Source organism: Sinohyriopsis cumingii, chromosome 1, assembly GCF_028554795.1.
Source record: "Sinohyriopsis cumingii isolate HCF-2022 chromosome 1, ASM2855479v2, whole genome shotgun sequence".
Classification (NCBI taxonomy): Eukaryota; Metazoa; Mollusca; class Bivalvia; order Unionida; family Unionidae; genus Sinohyriopsis; species Sinohyriopsis cumingii.
The window spans coordinates 175,617,566-175,640,937 of record NC_142961.1 but is presented as its reverse complement, the minus strand read 5'-3'; the positions used below and the strand labels follow the sequence as shown (position 1 = coordinate 175,640,937).

The 23,372-nt window shown below is 41.1% G+C and overlaps 1 protein-coding gene across 3 annotated transcripts in view; it reads left to right on the top strand.

The window, feature by feature from the left end:
- LOC149808429 (uncharacterized) overlaps window positions 1-23,372 on the top strand; it is a 51,031-nt gene that overhangs the window by 3,923 nt on the left and 23,736 nt on the right. For all 3 annotated transcript variants that reach the window (XM_089977045.1, XM_089977046.1, XM_089977050.1), the window contains exon 2: window positions 3,593-3,634. In XM_089977045.1, coding sequence (XP_089833171.1) covers window positions 3,620-3,634 — 15 coding nt within the window. In that variant the 5' untranslated portion in view covers window positions 3,593-3,619. The remainder of the gene's footprint in view (window positions 1-3,592; window positions 3,635-23,372) is intronic.

Genomic DNA, 23,372 nt, shown 5'->3' with positions numbered 1-23,372 from the left:
ACTACTATGGTGGCTATCTTGATGTCCACTTTGACTACTGTGGTGGCTAACTTGATGTCCACTTTGACTACTTTGGTGGCTGTTCCATGTCCACTTTGACTACTGTGGTGGCTGTCTTAATGTCCACATTGACTATTGTGGTGGCTATCTTGATGTCCACTTTGACTACTGTGGTGGCTATCTTGATGTCCACTTTGACTACTCTGGAGGCTGTTTTATGTCCACTTTGACTAATGTAGTGGCTATCTTGATGTCCACTTTGACTACTGTGGTGGCTATCATGATGTCATTTTGACTACTGTGGTGGCTATCTTGATGTCCACTTTGACTACTGTGGTGGCTATCTTAATGTCCACTTTGACTACTGTGGTGGCTTTCTTGAAATTCTTATTCTCACAACTCCTTCTGGGCAGATGGTAATATTTTTATGAAAGACGATGCTTGTATGTGAAAATGGAGCTGATCAAATGTAGCCATCTTGAAAAAAAAGTGATATATTAAAATGATTCTGATCTAACCTCCAAAATGGCTGCCTTGATGGCCATCCTGGAATTCCTTATATGGCTCCATTTCCAGAACAGATGGCCTTATCCAGATGGATTTTAAATCAAATACTATTATTTCAATAGATTGATAGTTCTGAATGAAAAGGATGTTCTTCAGACCTCCAGTATGATACTGTTATGGCCATCTTAAGAAAAACCCTGTTATCACCACTTCTCTAGCATGAATAATGGCATTGACATGGAGTTTTCATAAAACATTTCTTGCCATATATAATATGCTCAGAATGAAAATGATGCAGATCTGACCACCAACATGTCTGCACATTTGTGAAGGATTTTTCAAAACCAGATCTAAGTTGTGGGGGGGGGGGGAAATCTCCATACAAATATTATAGCTTGAATCAAATTTAGCAAATGGGTATAGTTGAACACAGAGACAAGTTCAATAATTTTCTATCCATGACGTCAGTTTCAAAGCTAATATCTGTGACAAAGAACTTTTGTCATGCACTTACGGGTGTCTTATCCACATGTTAACTTGGACTTGTTGGAAAATTGTGAAACCAAATTTTTTATGTTGAAATTTCTTCAGGATATCAGAATTGGTTTTAATACTCTGCAGCTAAAAAAACATGGTGTTATCATGGATTCCAGGAAATTCATTTCAGCCATTAGAGTGCCAGTCCCATCAAGGGGCTCTTGTTTATGTTTAAAATATCTTATTCTTAACAGAATGCAGAACAATAATTTAATTGCATACATTGTAATTGCACCATTTTTCTGCAATTAAGGTCAGCATAGAATTGCACTTTATTGATAAACATTGAATACACTTTATAAAGATTTAAGTAGGTGTACAATTGATAAATATGTTTATATAATACCACAAACAAAATACATAATATAATTCTTTATTTATCAAACCTTTGATAATGCTGTCACATCATTGCTGTGCATATATATCCTTTCTTCAGGATGCCTTTCTGAGATCAGTTTATTAATTCATCATAAGTCTTTGTAACTTTCTTACCATCACATAACTTGTACATTTGAATTCTACTTCTTATTTAAAAATGGGGAGGTTGTCTTACACAGCATATACATTATTCAACATTTTGAGTAGTCCTGACAGAACTTAAAGTGACTAATGTATGTACCCTTTGAAATCTACCATTCAGTAGTCCTGACAGAACTTAAAATGACTAATGTATGTACCCTTTGAAATCTGCCATTCAGTAGTCCCGACAGAACTTAAAATGACTAATGTATGTACCCTTTGAAATCTGCCATTCAGTAGTCCCGACAGAACTTAAAATGACTAATGTATGTACCCTTTGAAATCTGCCATTCAGTAGTCCCAGCAGAACTTAAAATGACTAATGTATGTACCCTTTGAAATCTGCCATTCAGTAGTCCCGACAGAACTTAAAATGACTAATGTATGTACCCTTTGAAATCTGCCATTCAGTAGTCCCGACAGAACTTAAAATGACTAATGTATGTACCCTTTGAAATCTGCCACTCAATAGTCCCAGCAGAACTTAAAATGACTAATGTTTGAACTCTTTGAAATATGTCACTCAATAGTCCCAACAGAATTTAAATTGACTAACGTTTGAACTCTTTGAAATATGTCACTCAGTAGTCCCAACAGAATTTTAATTGACTAGTGGATGTACTCTTCAAAATCTGCTTCTCAGTAAGGTTGTGGGAAAAAAAACAGTTGTCAGAAATCATTATACACACTTTTAACAAGAGCTGTCAGCAATTATTTGGAATGCCAGCTGCAGTAGATATGTTGGGTGGAAATATGATTGTTTAAAGATGGTTTGCTAAGATGCCTAAATCAAGGACTAACACTTGAATTTGGTTATTAACTTACTAGTGTCCACACAGTGTTGGCAAGGTAATTGTGACAGGCATAAAGGATCTGCATTTTGTTTTTTTATTACTGGGTGTTGTAAATAAATTAATATTCAAAATTACATGTAATTGGCTATGCTGGCAGAGATATGTTGCATTTAGAAAGAGCTTGGACAACAGGGGTTTATTATTTATAGAGGGGTAAGAAAAGGAAATTCCCATTTCACACAGTTGTAGAATTCTTGACATCATTGAAAACAAGTCAGGTGTATAATCCATCCAGATGTAGAATTCTTGACATCACTGAGAATAAGTCAGGTGTATAATCTATACAGATATAGAATTCTTGACATCATTGAAAATGAGTCAGGTCTATAATCCATCCAGATGTAGAATTCTTGACATCACTGAGAACAAGTCAGGTGTATAATCCATACAGATATAGAATTCTTGACACCATTGTGAATAAGTCAGGTGTATAATCCATCCAGATGTAGAATTCTTGACATCGCTGAGAATAAGTCAGGTTTATAATCCATCCAGATATTGAATTCTTGACACCATTGTGAATAAGTCAGGTTTATAATCCATCCAGATGTAGAATTCTTGACACCATTGTGAACAAGTCAGGTGTATAATCCATCCAGATGTAGAATTCTTGACATCATTGAGAACAAGTCAGGTGTATAATCCATCCAGATGTAGAATTCTTGACATCACTGAGAACAAGTCAGGTGTATAATCCATCCAGATGTAGAATTCTTGACATCACTGAGAACAAGTCAGGTGTATAATCCATACAGATATAGAATTCTTGACACCATTGAGAATAAGTCAGGTGTGTAATCCATCCAGATGTAGAATTCTTGACATCACTGAGAATAAGTCAGGTGTATAATCCATCCAGATGTAGAATTCTTGACATCACTGGGAATAAGTCAGGTGTATACTATGCCAGGATGTCCATTAACGTGAACCCTTGTCCTTCTAGTTTGTATTTCTTTTCATCCATTAGTCAGTGAATCAGTATCATACTGTATCTTCACATACACTACTGAAGATATGAACTGTTGAATATAATGGGTGGGTGTCTGTAGATGTGCACAACGATTATAGAAACTGATATAACTCCCTGAGATTGGGCGTGGAGTTGGAGTGGTGTGGGGTGTTTTTAAAAAAAAAAGAGATACAGTGTAACTGAAATTTCATATTTTTCTTTTCAGTTGTATACGGAAAACCAGACTTACAGAATGGAAGATGGGGAGGTGGGTACAGCTTGCTATTGATATTTACATAAACTGCCATATTCCCAGACAGTGGGTGTGTGGGTTGTTAGTAACAAAAAGTGCATTTTTAGGTCCCAAGCAAGATCAGTGCAAAAAAGTAATATTGTCCAAGTGAGAATAAGCCTATAGAAAATGATTGGAAATTCAAATTTTAATAAAAGAAAATAACTTGTCTGTTTTTTTTCCAAAGCATTTCATACACTTACAAAGAAAGAAATAGTTGATACACTTAGCATTGTCAAACATAATCACTTTGACACAACATTAATTAAAAAAATTCATCAAGTGTCTGTCTTTAAGTACATTGGGTGTCAGACTAAATATTTAATTCGATGCAGTCTTTGCTGCTCTTGGCAGTTCAGTAAGGGACATGAAGGTAATACAGGAGCCATTAGTGTTTGGTTTTGGACTCACTAGAAACCAGATGATACTGTTATTCAAACTTCACTGCCTATTCCCTAAGCAGATCCTGGTCAGAACAGAGTTGTTGTTGTTGTGGGCTGTAACGCCATTTTTCAGCACATGATAGGCTGTACATGGCGGCCAGTATTAATGATGGAGGAAGAACCCAGGAAAACCCCAGAAAGAACCACCAACCCACGAGAAGCTACTGGCAAGCTTTCTCACATACCCACATTGGCCGAATCCGAGACTCGAACCCACGCAGACAGATTTGAGATGGCAATGATCTGTAAAGGAAAGCACTTTAGACCACTCAGGGGCCCCCAGAACAGAGTTGTTCTTGATGACCATAATGTTAGCATTGTCAAAACTGTATCTGATGCAGTTTGATCATGAGATATGCTTGTTTTTATAGAAAATGAATATACATGTACCTCACATTTGGGACTGACAATATCATTGGCAGGGGGATTGGACGGGGGACAATATTTTCAGGTTGAATGGGGGGCTTTACGGATAATACAGCAGCAGTAAATGACTCTGTCCAGGTCAGGTGTTAATGCTTTATCAACACGAGTGTCTGAATATTATTGTCCTTCAGTCACCTTGTAAAGCATGCACTAATTAATAGTTAGTATTTTAATGAGATTAAGCAGCAGGGGGGGCGAATCCGACATTTTGTCCAATCGTTATTTTGCTTAATTATTACTTTCTGCACTCAGCGGATCCGGTGTCGTCAGCGCCTGGTAAAAAAAAAACGACGTCGTCGTCGAGGGGATCGTCCGGACGTCATTTGGTTTAATTAATACCTTCTGCGCGCCGATCCCAGCGTCGTCAGCGTCCGGTAAGCACATCGACGACCGCGTCGATGTCATCGCCCCCCCTGCTGCTATGATCTTACAAACAGAGTGATCACTAACTCCTCCTCTTGTAGATCAATTAGGTTATTTGACTGATCGGTAATTCTAAAATTAATTCTCGTTAAAAACCGATCATGGCATCGCATATAGACCGGATTAATCGGACTCTCAATGATCAAAAATCCCGGAGGGGCTGTTGGTGAAAACGAATAAAGGATATACCCCTGTTGAGCTTGATTTGATTGCTTGGTATCCACCTGGTAACTCCCTTCGATAACATCGCACACTAGATTAATCGCTATCACCGATGCAATATTTACGTTGTATGGAGCAATATGCCTACCACCATCTCCGTTATCGTATCTGAGGATAGTTGATGGGGGGGCGTCCGCGGGTGGATTCTTAGGCCATCCTAGTATGGTTCTTATTGAACTGTTATAAATATCAACCATATACCCCGGTGTGCTTATTTCAATCGTCGACGATAACGTCGGTTCATGAACCGTAATAGCGATTTTTGATTCTTTTCCTGTGATCGATTTTATCCTGCGTTGAAATTCCTTATTGATTTGTTCTATTTGGTATGACCCAGTTGGTATTGTAACCTCCTCCCAGTCTGGGGTCCCATCGGGTTTATTTGTCCGTGCAAAAACCAGCGAGTTATTAGGTTGTTGTCCATTAAATGCGTCCGCTCGAATATTAGGCCAACTGTGATATATTCGCAATTTTGCCAGTGCTATTTCCTTTACTGGAACCGGCGATGGGAAGTTCACACTGAATTCGGGTTTCGTTGACGTTATCGATATCATATTTGTTTGTACCGGAGTGGTATTCTCCGCGATCCGCTGAAGTAATTGAGACCCTTTGGGGTTCAGCGACATTATTATTATTCGTTGTCTTTAGTGTCTAATTTCAGCAACCAGGTGGTTCCGGCTTCCAGTTAAAAATCCTCGATTTTTGACATCGCGGAGCTATACAACTGGACCATCGTGGAGAATTCAACATCGGATACGAACAAATTATCAATCGATAACGAGATCAACCCGGATAATTTCGAGTATGCGTCGGATACTATTTGATGTTTTACTGTATACTCGTTGAGTTTTTTCTGAAAACACAATGATATCTTTCTAGTGATTGCATTGGCGACTCCAGCAACTGTTGTCATCGCGGAGACAGCGATTGGAACAGCGATCGGGGCTATCGTGGTCACCGTGGATAAAATAACACCGGTGCCAGCTACTATACCCGACACCGAGTACACGACCGCGTCGATGGCGGTTATTTTACGACGGTATTTTTTTATTTTTGCACGGTATTGTTCGGAAAGCGTTTTTAAGTTCGCGGAGAATTCTTTTGCGGTATCGAATCGATATTGATGTGACGTCGGTGATACCTCTGATTCAATTACCTTGGTGGTCATTTTATTCTAAAAGAGCTAGTGTTTTTAATTACTTAGATTCGCTACAAATTCCACATACCATGTGATGTTTGCCCGGGCTAAATTTCCATCAACGGCATAAATTGTAAACTGTTCAGTTGCGTTCTTGTCTATAATTGTTGATATTGTATTGTTAAACCCGGATGAACTCGACGATAATATATTAAACTGCATCATTGAAACCAGTGTCAATCGATAAATGCCCTTAACAGTTGCGGTAGTATTTACTGTATTCTGTGTAGGAGTCCAATCGAATGATCCATGCCGAATTGTGTATACTGTGTTGATGATGTTCTCATGAGGGATTTTTATTTTTTCGAATTGCTCTGCTACTCTCGGTAGTCCGTCTTTAATCGCTTCAACATCAGTTCCGATTATTTCTATTCTCCGCAAATTCGCGTCTATATTATTCTTGTTCGCTGCAACCCTAGTAATGAGTATATCTATTTCCTGTATATGCGCGTCCACATTTTTTTTGTTCGCTGCAACCTTAGTAATGAGTGTATCTATTTCCCGTGTATGCGCGTCCACATCTTTTTTGTTCGCTGCAACCTTAGTAATGAGTGTATCTATTTCCCGTGTATGTGCGTCCACATCTTTTTTGTTCGCTGCAACCTTAGTAATGAGTGTATCTATTTCCCGTGTATGCGCGTCCACATCTTTTTTGTTTGCTGCAACATCAGTTTTGACTGTTTCTATTCTCCATTCATGCGCGTCTATATTATTCTTGTTCGCCACAATATCAGTTTTGATCGTTCCTATTCTCTGTTCATGCACGTCTATACTTTTTTTATTCGCTGCAATATCAGTTTTGATCGTTTCTATTTCCCCTGTATGCGCGTCTATATTTCTTTTGTTCGCTGCAACATCAAGTTCGATTGTTTCTATTTCCTCTGTATGCGCGTCTATATTCCTTTTGTTCGATGCAACATCAGTTTTGATTGTTTTTATTTCCTGTCCATACACGTCTATATTTCTTTTGCTCGTTGCAACATCAGTTTTGATCGTTCCTATTTCCCCTCTATACACGTCTACACCCTTTTTGTTCGCTTCAATATCAGCTCTGATTGTCATTATGTCCTGTGTATGCGCGTCTATATTCCTTTTGTTCGCTACAATATCAGTTTTGATCGTTCCTATTTCCCCTGTATGCGAGTCTACATTATTTATGATCGTTGCAACATTAGCGCCGATTATTTCTATTTCCCGTTCATGCACGTCTACACTCCCTTTGTTCGCTGCAACATCAGTTTTGATTGTTTTTATTTCCTGTCCATACGCAGTGATATCATTTATAGTTGTTGTGATTTCATCCAGCTTGGTATTTTTTTTACCAAAGAATTTATCAAAGTTGTCATCGATCCTGTTAACATTTTTTCGTAACGTGTAAAATTGGCCCGACAGCGTTGTAAACTCCGAAATAGTATTTTTTATTGTTGCAAGATTCGGTTCGGTTACCGTCGGGGTCCCGAAAAAACTAGCGGTAGTGAGTTGTATATCGGTGACAGATTTTTTCACCTCGGTGAGAGATTTTTTCACCTGCGCGTCAAGTTCGGTCACCGATCTATTCAACCTTATAAAACCGTCTTTGACTAATGTTATCGTCGACAGATGTTCACCCGGCTTGAGTCGTCCGTCGCTGGTATACAGCGCGATAGTGTCCTCGGCGGCATCACGCCGTCGTGTTAAAACGTCATCCAGCGACACATTACTGGATTTCAATTTACCCTGGCGGTCTTGAAATACAACTATTTCACCTGGGTCAACACTTGTTAAATTCAACGTATCAGCGATTTCATCCTCGATTAGTTTTTTTATGTCATCGGTGGCGGGCGTTTCCGTGGATCCTTTCAGCGCCGAAATAGGTCGTCCCCAAATATCAATCATCGTTATTGTAAAAAAAAACAGCGTTTCTAATTAACCCGCCGGGCCTCTACGACCCCACTAGTGTATTCGTTTACAACCACATGAGGTGGTTTTCGCGATGATGAAATCGCCGCGAGTACGTTCAATACTTCACGGCCGCATATCGGCGGGTCGCTTAACTGCTGTGTTGGCAGCGTGGAATAAAAAACCCGGGCTGAACACGTCCGGATATACCGCATGAACTCGTTTGGCGGGGCTAACCCGTATGAATAAAAATAGACGATCGCACGCGGATCAATCGCGTACGCAACCCAATGAGTTCCCGCTCCGGAGGACCCATCGACGTTAATTATGCCGGTTTCAATATTCCTTGGTGCCGCCGGTAATTGATCCCTCATAAAAACACCTCTGAAGTTTTTTATCGCTAGCGCGTCTGCGGCGTCTATTAAATCAAAATTAGACATGGGAGTCATAGACTCCTGAGTCAATAAACGGTTCCCGGTAGTCTTAGACCCTTTCCCGAGTACCATGAATACGGGGTTCCCGGTAGTCTTAGACCCTTTCCGGCCACGGATCGTTTTTTTTTATAGCCTTTCCCGGTTGCCTTCTTCAATGCCATCCCCGCCGCGGTACCAACGGCTCCTAACGCAGCCGCCTTAGCCACTGCTGGGGCCGCCGCGGCAATCAATGCCGGAATCGCGGCTAACAACGGAAATATCCCACCGGTCTTTTCCATGTCCTTGATCGCTGCGGCCGAGAAATCTATTTGAACACCCTTTTTATTCTTCATCGCATTATTGAAATGTTTTATTTGACGCGCCGTCAACGATATCTTATGATTACCACCCGCCATCTGCGACGGCTTCAGCGTTATTGTGGTCCCGCATTGTTTAGCCGACTTTGATCGTAATTTCTTGACTTGACCATCAGTCAACTCTACACTGACGACACTATACGACATTTATTGTAAACGCGTTTGTGCTTTCAATTACGTTTTCCACTGGCGCATCAACGATTCTCATTCGTCCACCAACACCTTCCAACAGCATTGATTTATCGCTGAGAATGACAGCAACCGCTCTGTAATTGGCACCACCCGGGGCTATACGAGCTCGGAAGTGTATATCAACGACGGATTGTCTCGTTAAATCAAGATGTTCCAACGAAAAATAATAAATCGGATACAGCTTTTTAAAATCAAGTTGTGATATTTGCAAACCAGTGTCGACGTTTTGATCACGACCCATATATGACAGCAATCGATGATACACACGTGCGACATGGTTGTCGCCGTAATTAAGCTGTATATCCTCGGATGGTTCCTGTTGTCCGTTTATTCTCAGCGAAACATCCCTGACTCCTAATTGATCAAATATCATATGGCTGTGTTCTTGATTACCCAATCGTCCCCTATTCTGTAGTGCTATAAATATATGACGCGGGGCTGAAACGCCTTGTTTTGATGCCAAGTGCCATGTAAACGTATCGGCGACGTTATCCTCTTTAGCATCAGTTGTTACCGCTAGCCAACTCAACAACGATTTCCCTCCCTGTTCCATAAATGATAACAATCGTGCTTCCGTGGTAACTGATGGAGTCAGCACCGGCATCCACAATGCCATTTTAGTTAAAACGACTTTACCGGCAGCGACGCCAGCAGCATGCCATATTGCATTGTTATCATCGCCCCTTCGCGTGAGCGCGATTGTATGCTTAGCCCCATAGATAACTTTTCTGACATTTCTGCAGAATCCAAATATGTGATGGAGTGGAATCACGCATGAAAACTGCCGGTGTGGTCTTTTTAGCATCGACATTCGTGCTGCGAATCCCATATTGTAATTATTGTTAAGACTTTTTATAACAGTGAAATCAGCGCCTGGTTTTGCTCTGCGATCTGGATTGGTTGCTTCAACCTGGTCAACTGTGATATTTTCTTTTATTAGCACGTTAACGTACTGAAAATGGTCAGCATTATCGGTGGTGTCCTTCGCAAACATCATAGATGGGCCCGCCGATCTTGTATAATCATCCGAGTATCTCGCTAACCCAATTATCGTCGTTGCAACATCAACCTCGCGTTCTATTGATTCAATTTCTCGCCCGTCAATAAGATATCTGGCGCTCTCAAATAACGCCATGATACCGTTGTTGACGAAGCCAACTGGAACACGATGGTCATCTGCGTACGGTGCATTATCGGCAGCATTTGTCACGAGTTCTCCCTCGATTTCGATAAACGCTTCACACGGCAGAAAGTATTTACTGGTATCTTGGACTTGAAGTTCAATTCGCGATCGTAGGTCAGGTTGCGCTGCATAATAAGAATAATATTGATAATCGCGGACAGAATCATCCCTGCGCACTGGGGCATCCATATCAAACGCGGGATCAGCGGTTCGCGCAAACATTTTATTATTATTCATGTTGATGTTTTCAATTGAAATCCATCAACGTCGTTTTCGTCGTAGACCACTTCCCGCTATCGCGTTCATGAGCGCGTTGGTTGCCGCATCGGCGGATGGCGAAGTCGCCATTGGCGGAGTCATCGCCAACGACTCTAGTTTTTCTTCCACGGCGTTATTTATTACTTTACTGACATTTGCAGGCATCACTGTCGTTGATGGCATCACCGGTAGTTTCTGTTTTCTTTTTCTCACCAATGACATTAGTTTATCCCGCGCGGCTGAAAGCGCCTTTCCGGCAACATCTCCAATAGTACTAATACCCTTATCACGAATAACATCAATAGCCTTCATTCCTAATTGTTTGGCTAACGGCGCTACTTTTGGGGCCATTCTTGTAAATAACCCCGCAATGGTGCTACCGAGACCATCTCCATAGTACGCGCGGTAAACAGGCAATCGCGAGTTTACCACGTAGACGAGTACTGGTTTATCGTGGTTGTAGTGTATGATCATCTTTATTATAAAAACACCGGTTTTTCAATTAGTGATTGTGATCACCAGTGATTGTGATCACCCCTTTCCCCTTTCCCACCGCCGTGTGGAAAACCGGAATAAATTTTATCAAAATTTCCTGGGGTTTTTGCCCTCGATAAAAATCCGTTTTTTTTCCGGTTTTTTCCTGATTTCTAGTCATTTTTGGTCGTTTTTTCTTGCCTATAGTCGTTTTTTTTCGATTTTTCAGCAAAAACATCGATTTTCTCTAAATGATTTCCTGGGGTTTTTGCCCTCGAAAAACGGTCAAAAACGGTCAAAAAATGGCAAAAAACGACCAAAAACTGTCAAAAAACGACCAAAAACGGTCAAAAAACGACCAAAAACGGCCAGAATTAACAAAAACGATAATTTTTTTAATCATCCACGAGTTCGTCTATGAGCGTTCGATACGCACTAACGTCCATGATACCGCCCGTAAATAACCGCTTGCAAATATCAGCGGCCTCATTGATTATTTCCGGAGAGTTATTTCCGGCTCGTTTTCCTCCGATTAGTACCTCTAGCCGTGATATATCACTGAGAACACTGTTAGGACAGGTAACGCCGTAGGATTCTTTACCAACAGAGTATCCTTTTCCTTTTTTTAGTTTTACCCTTTTTTCAACTTCCTTGTGGAATGCGTCGTAATCGGGACCATCACCACGTAGTAATACATCTTTATGTTTACTCGCTAAATACACTGTTCTTGTCCAATCCTTTAACGACTTTATATTTTTCTCGTAACCGCTATTGATATGCTCCTTATCTCGTGTTTTCTTAGCAAAATTGTTGGCAGCAAAATCAATTAATTCTTCCCTCTTGCTGCTGAGGTCTCTAATTTGATCTATTGTGGACTTTCTAAGCACATTACGGGGTATATTCCCCCCTTTCTCTTTTTCTTCCGGTGTTTCTTCCGGTATTTCTTCTTCTGGTTCTCTTGCGGTAGCACCTAGTTCTTCTTCGTCGGCCATTGTAACATAAGGTTCTTGTGGTTCGGTTATAGCGAGTGGTGGTGGCCTCCGTGTTGTAGCAGCCGCTAGTGTTTCTAAAGACCTTTTTGTTTGTTCGGTCTGAGCCGCTATCTTTTCAAGCGCATCGAGGACGGGTACAGTTGCCGCCGTAACATCCTTGGTCGCTTTAGTTACCGGGGCAAAGAGTTGTTCGCTTCCAACAGTAAAATCGGTTTGTAGTTGCTGCCGCGTTTGAAGTTGTTCTCGGACCCTGTCTCGTAACGGTATGAACTTTCTAAGCGCTGCTAGCCGCTCTCTGGCTAGCCGAGTAGTGAGTGATTCACCTACCATTATTGCAATTGCGAAGCAATTTCTAATTTCTCGCCGGAGTTTTCGTCTATAATCCTTCTAATGTTTTTGATCTTACTAGAAATCTCCCGGCGTCGTTCATAAACACGTCCGAGTTTTTTTCGTATTATTTCAACGGCAGTGAATAGTCCAATGAATGCATTTGCGTCATTGTGGTACAAGTTTTCATTGATCGTATGTTGTAATCGTTTTATGAAAAAGTACTTGCGGGCCAGGGTAAAACGCCCCCGTTTCGATTGTTCGTTAATAATCTCATAATCGGATAATATTTTTTCACTGTCGAGACCATCAGATAATTCAATTCCTTGATTTTTTAATTTTGAAATCTCGGCTAATATATTATTGATGTCTTCGATATTCATTATTCTTATAGAACATCTTGTTTTTAAATTAAAAAAAATGAAACCCCGTGTATCGATCCCGAGGTGTTCAACAATACTGAATACTTTGTTTTCTTCCGGAATGGACAATTTATTGTCATGGCGACTTCGTCAGCGCCATCGGCGCCGGTGACTTCGTATCTATATATGAAAATCGAATTCTATGCCCGGTCTTTTTTGAGATTGCTGTTTGATATACTCGTTCTGCTACTTTTCGTATTGAGGCGATACAAATGTCAAAGTATCTACTGGCTTCATTCATCGACTGAAATATTTTTTCCTCGTGAGTTGTTGTATCAAATGACTTTACGGGTTTTGCTTTCTTTGGGTATTTACCGGTTTGGCCTTTTTTGGTATTTTGACTCTGCGAGACGGCTTGCAAGTTTATAAGAGAATTATCAGTCTTATTATTATTAATATGATCAATCACAAGTCCATTTTCGATTAATCCGTTGAATACCTCAAATATCGCCCTATGAACATGGTACTTCTTCTTTCCGGCACCAAACATCAAATACCCCTGATTACTTACGGTACCAACCGGCTTCTTCAGTTTGCGGTTTCTAACAATGCCGTCGCGAGATGCCTCGTAATTGACGAGCACAGGATGCGGCTGAAATTCTTGGTCCATTTGTATAATAATACTATTTGTCTAATTTATTATTTGGTTTAATTATAAATCTTTCAACGTAGTCCTGGGGGGTTTTGATGACGAAGTCGGCGGTAGGGTCAATGACGGCGTTTTTAATTCGCTTGTCATAATAGCGTTTTAGTTCCCTGTATCGCTTTCCGCCACAATTGATACACAACTGCGATTTTCCTCTTACACCGACGTGGCAAACCAAGCACGGGAGGGGGCCAAGAGAACCATTACGAACGCTTTGTAAATGGTACCCGCAGAATTCACCTTTACATGATTTATTGCACGGGGTTGTCGACCCAATCATCAACCATTTGCAGTGATTCATTATACTATATTCTTTCATTTAAATACTTGTTTTAATTATATGGAGGAGTTTGAGAGATTAGCAGCAATTAAGCCCTGGAAAAATATTAAGTTCAATCTCGATAGAGTCCTCAAGGACGCACCAAAAGCGTTAATAAACAATAGAACCCTGTTGAGTAAAATACGCGATTGTATCGATGAATTCAAGCGTGATGGCGCATCTCATGGTTGGTCAACATTTCGAATTGATGGCGTTGTTGATGCTACCATGAACGACAACCGCGCAGCAACGATAATATCACAACTTGACGGTAAAAGGTATTTCTTCAGAGTAAAATTCATTGTCCGGGTGGAATCAGGTGATTGGATCATACGTGATAAATTTGAACCAGTTCTCAGCGACAAGAAAACAGTCACTGTTAGCCGCGACTCCAAGCCGGGGTTGTTAACCGGAATTGACAGACCATACTATGAACGAGCGTATCCTGAAACAGCAGTTGTTTATGGAATATACCCGTTAAATAAGAAACCTGATATCGGAAAACTGAAACCAATGAAACAGTCAACTGGGATAAATTGTGTAGCAGAACGAATAATAGAGCATTTTACAAATGCGTGTCGAGGAAACAAATTGACTGATTTACGACGTAGCAAAATTAACCAGTGGGAACTAACCGTAAAAGAGCGTGGAGCAACCATCAGCGACATAGCGAGATTAGAAACGTCGTTGAGATTTCCAATAACCGTTACAACGATAACCGGTGAAGTATTATACGAATCAAAGTACAAATCAAATGGGGCCCCAATCAAAATTATTGATCATAACGAACACGCATGGACGCCCGCGATCACAGTGTTTCCACGGGATAGAACGGTAAAGTATATCCCGGGGGAATTTATACAAGATGGTTTTCTCGCGGAGAGGAAACTATTTGATGCTATCGCTTATTTGTGTAAAAACGACCCTGTATCAGTGTGGTTACTTCGCAGCGCTGATACCTTTGATCAGTTTGTAAGACCAAACGGTGAATTATATCGCACTGAAGCATTTCACAACAGGATGAAAAAAACCGCCATAGAATTTGAGGAGCATGATGAACAACTGCTAACAAATTGTTTTACGATTCCATCGGTTGTAGCTCATGTTGCAGCAAGGAAAAATGCGTGGAGTCCAACGCGCAAGGAATTTCTACCGGATGTACAATCCAGTTGTTTGGAATACTATCATGGTGGACTATGGAACACTAAATACAACCGCGACGCTATGATTTCCGTTGATATGGTTGCCTGTTATCCAGCGAGTTTTCTCGGGTATGGATCCGCCGCTGAGTATTTCAAACGATTTGGACACCCCAGACATGAAATGACTCGTGTTGCTATTAATGGACCACTGCCTGATTTTGATTTAACCGGATTCGCTCGCATAGTATCATTTGAGTTCGCGGCAGGACTTCATCGCTGTTGCTATATTTGGATCGGTAGACACATGGCTGAAAAGAAGTGGTTGCCAATAGCGCTGCTACGGTATATGATTGATTGTAAAATGCTAGTTTCGTTGATTGTCAGTGACGCGATTATATCATATCGGGCGCAGACTGAAGTCTGGTTACCAGAACCAGAGCGTCTAGATAGCATAATTGACGAATCCAGAAAACACATCGATGCCGACGAGGAATATATCGTCGAATGGTCCAAAAAGATATTCAACCAACGAAACCGCGAGGCAAAAGATCTCGGTAGAAGAATAATCGGTAAGTTCACACAAGGTGGAAAAAACTGCGACTACAAACGATATTGCTCACGGCTGATTATAGATGACGCAGAATATGATTTCGTAATCAAGGACGCAGTGGCGAAAAATAGATACGTGAACTGCGAAACAGCTTTCTTGTCCAATGGAACAAAGTTGGGTACAGTTGTTACCTACAGCGATGGAGACAGCCCGGCATACCCGCATTTGAGGGCGTCTATGCTGGGTTACGCCGCTATCAATTTATTCTCGATGATAAATAGATTCCCCGACACCGCGGTTAGAGTAGCCGTTGATTCGTTTTATGTTGACGTAGCGTATAAGGAAAACGTAGCCGAGTTTACTAGTCCGGACGAGAGTTGGGGTACATGGAGAATTAAAAATGAAATACGACGCGATTATTCCCCGTCAGCAGATGTCACCGTTGAGAACAATTACCTACGCGGCGATAAATTGTCAGAATGGTCTAATGCACCACCGTGTTCTGATCCAATTTGTAGACACAAGACGGTTTATTTAAGCGGCTGTGGCGGGTCAGGAAAGACGACTCGGGCAATTGAATTATTTCGAACGCAGGCAAGTATAATCGTGCTTACTCCGACCCATAGACTAGCGCGAGAGATAAAACAACGAAATGTTGACGCCGTTACTTATCACAGCTTTTTTCGATACAGCGGCGGTGAGTGGACTCCTGATCGAATGGGGGAAAAATTTATTCCCGACATTATCATCTGGGATGAGATATGTACTGTTTCGTTAGATACTTTACAAATGTTTCTTGAGTGGTTGCTGCGCGCGAATACAGCGGTAATCATGTGTGGGGACCATGGCCAACCACCACCATTTGTCGGCGAGGGTCCACATGATTGGTTAAGGGGTTTTGTGGACTATTATGAAGAAACCGATACTGATTACCGAGCACTTGATGAACAACTGCGCGGGGTTAAAAAATTAATCAGATTACAGCCGGATAGAATTCAGTGTGAAATAATTCGCGAGGTGATTCCGGAAACGCCGTTAAATGAATTCTGGGAAACATGGAGACCAAACGATTTGATTGTAGCGAGTAGAAAGATAGTCAGAGACACACTTCAGCAGAAGTTGTTTACGTTGCATAAGGAAAAGTTTCCAACGCGTCCAGTGCCGTTATGTTATAGACCCGCGGATACACGGCAGCAGAACATTGAAGTTGAAATTCCAGCCCCGACAGCGTCGGGGACAAAAAAACAAATTCTCGTGCTGAATGATATCGTGCTCGTTGATATCAGCGTCGTCGAGGACGCGCTACGTGCTGATAAATCCCCGTGGACGCTAGGATACGCAACAACAATACATTCCTCGCAGGGACTAACCATCACGGACACAATTGTTTGGATCGTTGATAATCGCATCGAATGGTCGAATCTAGTCTATCTTGCAGTGTCCCGAGTACGGAAGATAAATCAGCTTCGAAGAATTGTTGTTGACGAAGTCAGTGACGGAGTCACCAACGACAACGACATTATCGATGCAAGTGTCATTGATAGAAAACTCTCGGGTTACCGCCAACAGGATAAAAAAAAACAACGGCGTTTTGATATTGATGCCGAATTAATAATTGCGTTACGACAACAACAGAATAATCACTGCGCGAGTTGCAATTGTATAATGAGTTGGCGTTATTCGGATAAAGACGCTCGCCAATTTACCGTGGACAGAATCGATAACAGTCTCGGTCATGTTAAAAACAATGTGAGGTTGACCTGTCTTGAGTGCAATAGACGCAACGGCGCTAGTTAAGACCACGCGGGGGTAATTGAGTATCGTCAGGTATCACTTGTAGTTGCTCGCGTGTAAACCCCCGCTGTGGGGCAGTTGAATCCAGTCTATAGATCGGTGGTCTACCAGTTGATCGTGTTATCGTTGATATGTTATGTGTGGTAACACTCCAAATAGGATCAGTAGCTCTTTTTTTACCGCCTTCAAGCTCTCCTGGTTCATACAGATATCTAACAGTGACATCGCCGAGAATCGGCTTGGAAACGCTATCTATTTTTGATCTTCCGGGTATATACTTTTCTTTAATCGCGTCGCTGGGCTTCATGCTGATTGCTCGGGTAATCTCGTTATTTAACGCGGCAATTACGCCTGGCAACCTTTTGACCCATTCACGAGATCGTTTTTCTTGGATGAATTCCTTCGCGTATTGATATCCAAATAACCGTTCAGCGACAGTCCGATTGAATCGTTCAACAATTGCCTGATCACGATGTAGCGCAGTATGACCTCGTCGTATCGCGACGCTATGATGTTTCAGCGTTGATAGAACAGCGCCGCGAAATTCACTACCGGGATCAACTTGTAATAGATTTGGCCAGCGCAGAGGACCTCTTCGATAAATTCTTTCAAACGCAGCGGCTACTTCAGTTGCTGACTTTGTTTTCAACGGCTCCGCTTGTTTGTATCGACTCGCAACATCAACTACGGTTAGCGCGTATTTGTAACCGTTGTCATGCGGCAGAAATAGTATATCAGCCTGATGAACTTCATTAGGTACGCTGACATCAAAGCGCGAGAAGTTGATTTGTTTAGGCGGTGGTAGATAGATTTGCCATATAGCCTGTTTGGATAACCAATTAGCCACAGTGGTCTTTGTTACCTTTGCAGCGCTTGCAAGCTTACCAATTGCGGCCTTCCCCTTCCAGTATCCTCTCGGAGAATAATAGATGGATTTCATGTTGTTATTAATTACCAGCGCCCATCATTAATTTACCTTTCATAGCCGATTTTACCAACCATGAGGCCAATTTTTCTTTGACGGATTTATCAGGAATAGCATTTAATGCGTGAATTAATTTTACATCCGCGATATGACGCTGTTGCAGATCGCTACTTTTGTAAGCAACATCATGAGCATGACACGCCTTATCGATAGCGTTTATTGGATACTCACCGGGTTTGGGCTGATTTTGATCATCGAGTCTAATATCTAATCGTGTTCCGGGGCCACAGTAGTTATATCCTGGGAGGTGTTTTTCTCCTGGATACTTTGCCCACGGTGTTCCGGGGAGTTTTGCCAATTTGGCTGCGATGTCACCTCCTCGCTTTTTTTTAAAACATCTCCGGGTCTAATAGAAATAAATCTAAATTTCTTTGTACCGCATTGTACACACTTACCAGTAAGCGCCGATCTGTTATTTCTTGTTGTAGCGGTTGTCATATCATTTGTGCCAGTACGTACTCTACACTTCACACAATATAGATCCATAATTTATGTATAGAGATATGAATATAATTGATTTTTCGGCGACTAAAACAAGAGAACCAGTTAAGCATGTTGCAGCGTTACCAAACTCGATCCGGATGATTATCATCGGACCATCTGGATCCGGCAAGACGCAATTGTTACTCAATTTAATAATGAGATGGATGAAGTGGGATAAGTTGTATTTGGTTGCTCCTAGCGTGGATGATCAACGATGCTACGAGGTGTTGAAAGATTTCAACGAGAATGCATCAGCGATCGCTAAAAAAAATGTTATTGAGTTTATTACGGATATCAATGATGCACCGGGTATTGATGATATTGATGGCGACGTTAACAATCTAGTCGTGTACGATGATGTTATGTTAGATAATCAAAAAAACCCAGCTAGGATATTTTCCAGAGGCAGGCATAAAAACACTGACGTGATATATGTCACTCAACGATACACTCAGATTCCAAAAGTAATTAGAGACAACTGTAATATTCTTGCTGTGTTCAACGGCGTTGATACACACACGCTACGAAATATTTGGCAGACATGGTGCGGCGGTGACATGGACTTTAATGTTTTTCGAAACTTTTTTAGTCATGCTCAGTCGACCCCACATGGATTCGTAACGATAAATTTACATGATCCTCGCACACGATATCGTATCGGACTTGACCAAATATTCGGTTAGTTGTAAATAATTTTCATTGTAAATAACTTCTTAGCAGCAGGGGGGGCGATGACATCGACGCGGTCGTCGATGTGCTTACCGGACGCTGACGACACTGGGATCGGCGCGCAGAAGGTATTAATTAAACCAAATGACGTCCGGACGATCCCCTCGACGACGACGTCGTTTTTTTTTTACCAGGCGCTGACGACACCAGATCCGCTGAGTGCAGAAAGTAATAATTAAGCAAAATAACGATTGGACAAAATGTCGGATTCGCCCCCCCTGCTGCTGATTAAGATGAAGAATAGTAGTAAAGAGAACTAATATGAGTGTTCATTTCAGCATGTTGAATATGTTACAGGTAGTGCTCCTATTTCAACAGATGTCATACACCCCAGAATGACTTAAGTTGGTAGGTTGCATTGCAGAATGCATAAAAAATCCCCCACCTTGTCTCCGTGCTTCACAAAGTAAAAAGTCCATCAGCCTGGAGCTGTGAAATTTATTTTTGCTTGGCTTTGGTGATAGCTTATTGCTTCCTCAATCACCTTCAAAAGGAATCACACTCGAGCACTATTCTGACAACTGAAATATTCATGCATATGTGTTTTAGATATGGAGTAGAATCTGACTTCAAAGAAACGTTGCCGCTGTTCAAAAACTTGTCAGTTTTATTTAATACAGATGGCTTTAACATTCTCATTCAAGGCAGTGATGGGTAATAACTTTTGTTCCTCTATATGCATCTAGCACCTCTTTGATTTACCTGTAACTTATAATGAATTGGGTTGTTCCACTTTTTGAACTTTTGCTAAGCAAATTAGCACAATGTGGTCCCTGGCAGCATTCTTCAAAGGACTTGATACATCGCTGTACCTATTGTCAGCCAATTAAGTAATTTGTGAAATGGTGGGTGGTTATACCTCACTTATTTGCCATTAATTGTTGTGTAAGCTGCCCCATGGATAGTTTTACATGAGCTGTCTGTGTTGTGTACAGCAAAATACCTTTCAAGTGATTATCACGTGTACAATTCTGATGCCAAGTGCTGTGTTGTAGAAGAGAAAAAAATCAACATAAGTAGATGCATCTAGTTTTGATAAAGAAAACAGAACACCAAAGAGACTGAGAAATTTATGGAATCATTCATGAAATAGAACATTCCTATTGGCCAAAAAATGATAAAACAAAGGAACATTATTAGTTTTATGCACATGGTGTTTTGACTGGAAGAAATAATGGAATGGCAACCCAAAGAAGACGGAGCTTGCAAAATTCAACAGAAATGTATCAAGACAAAGGGACATGAATGTTTAAAATAAGAAACTATTATGAAATTGATGGTGGTATATGAAGGTCTATAACTTGCAAATTTAGATCCCAAACCTGCTGGGAGAAATTTGTAAGAGTGAATGTAGTATGGCATGTTTTGCTTAAAGGTGAAGTGAAAAAAGTGAATGGAATATGGTCATTTGTTTCTAATTCCAGTGTCTTGGAAAATTGATTGATTTTGAAATGGAATTCAGCTAATTAAATAATATAGACAAGAAAGTGAGATCTTTTACTTTTTTCCTTCTATTTACACACAAAATTAAAGAATGTCATTGTAATGGCTATAGTGGAACATGGTATCACAATCATAGTTATCACAGTTTTCAACTGTCTTCATTTTTATTTTAATACTATTTCATAATGAATGAGCATTAGCAGTCTGGTGACATTATATATGTGACAATAATATGCCATGTTAGAAAATTATTGCATGGGGGGGGGAATAGTATGACTATTGGGAATGTAAGTTTTGCTGCTGGGCCTGCAACTTTTTTTAAAGTAAGCAGTCCTGGGCTGCAATTGTCAAATTCCTGTGGATAACCCTGGATGTGAATTGTAAAATTCCTGTGGATAACCCTGGATGTGAATTGTCAAATTCCTGTGGATAACCCTGGATGTGAATTGTCCTTCCCATCAATGGTACCATTTATGCCCAGGCCTTGACCTCATAGCAGTGCTGGTGTTGTGAGTCATGGACCCACACGGCCTGCTTGTGGTAGAGTCAAAAAGAAGTGGAGGGGACACAATTTTCTTTGAAAAATGTTCTAGTCCTCGTGTCAAAATATGTGCAGCCCCATCATTTTGATTGAGGAATTATGTGACATGGATACCTCCCCCCCACCTCCAGGTTTCCTCCTCAACAGAGAAACTAAAGGTTAGAAATTGCTTCAGTCCAGGATGAGCATATTCTGTCAGTCATAGTGAGTTTGCCAAAGAACAGGCCGAGACTGTGCCTTCTTCCTTCAGGTTCCCTGCATTCTCCCACCTGTCAACTCAGTTGGTTTATGATTAAGTTATCTGATCTTCCAATAAGGTGGAAAATGAAGTTAATCACCATCTTCCCTCAGTCAAATCTTGTGTGGTTACGAGAAGAGGTTCTTATCCTTTTACATAAAGGTGCAGTGGAATTTCCAACCTCCTGCTCCCAAATTTACTGGTATCCAGAAACCAAACAGTTTAACTGATTATTGATTTTTCCTTGCTTAAACAGCAGCCTCCAGAGTCCCTCAAACAAGGTCTGTCTCACTGCTGGTCCATAATGACCTGGCTTGGACTCATTCCAAGACTTGAGAAATCAGAGCTAGTTCCATCTCAGGCTTTTGTATATTTGGGGTACAGTGGATTAGTTAATGTCCCTCAGGTCATAGCAGACCAAATCGTGCAAGTTGAGAATAAGTTAACAGCTCAGTTTTTTCTTCCCTGCTGGGGACCTTGAACTTTACACTCTGTCTGGATCCCCAGGAAAGTTTGCACTTTTGCTGCCTCCAATTTCTCCTTGTGCCAAATTGGAATCTGCACAGGGATTCCCTGACAGCTCAGATTTTTCTAGGATCAGAATTTCTCCACCACTTAAGTTGGTGGACTGTTTTGTGACCGGAGTCAACATGCATTCCCCAGAATCCAGTTCTTATCTGTTCACAGATGGATCAGATTTTGGGTGGGGAGATTCTTTGATAGGGTTTTTGGTCTCTGGAAGAAACTGCCCTACACATAAACAGTTTGAAAATGTGGACAGTATTTTTAGGCTACAAGTCAGGGGCTATTGTGTGATCGCAAAAAGTTGTTTGTGGCATACCTCAGGTGACAGAGGAACATACATCATTCTTCTCTTTGCATGGAGGTTTAGAGCCTCCTTCACTGAGCATCCTTAGAAGGGTTTACCCTCCGAGTTCATCATATCCCTGGTATGAAGAATATCCTGGCAGACATCCTGTCCATGAGAAGCATGGTAGTCTTAATAGAATGGTCTCTGCACCTGTCCATAACAGAGCCCTTTTCAGACTGTAGAAAAGGCACTTGGTGGATTTGTTCACAATGAGCCTGAAATATAAGCTCCATGATATGTCACTCTGGTCCCATATCAGTGTGATCATGTTTGCTTTTGTTTTCCCACCATTCAAAATAATGTCAAAAGTCAGGATCTCCACTGCTCAGCTCATTTAGATAGCCCTCAGTGGACAGGATGTCTGTGATTGCATTCCTTTATTTCCCCCTATGAATTGTTGAAGCTTCTTTTGAGAACTTTACCCTTTAAATTTGTTTACAGCTTCCTTTGATAACCCCACTCCGCAAAGAGATTCCCAGTCTCCGTTGTGTCTGCACTGAGAGGATTAAGATACACTTATGCTGCGATACAGTTTTACTGTTCTATTTGCCCACTTCTAAATTGGAGAAAAAATGGTTGGAGGCATCCTTTTTTTTTGCTTTTAACTTTTCTGTTAATATTTTTGGCATCCACCATTTCCAGGTGGATTGTCATCATGATGAAGACCCATCAGTCCCTTATTGAGAGGAACCATTCATTTATGAAGCTGAAAGCCTCTAAAGTTCAAGTTCTGCTGCCTTATAAG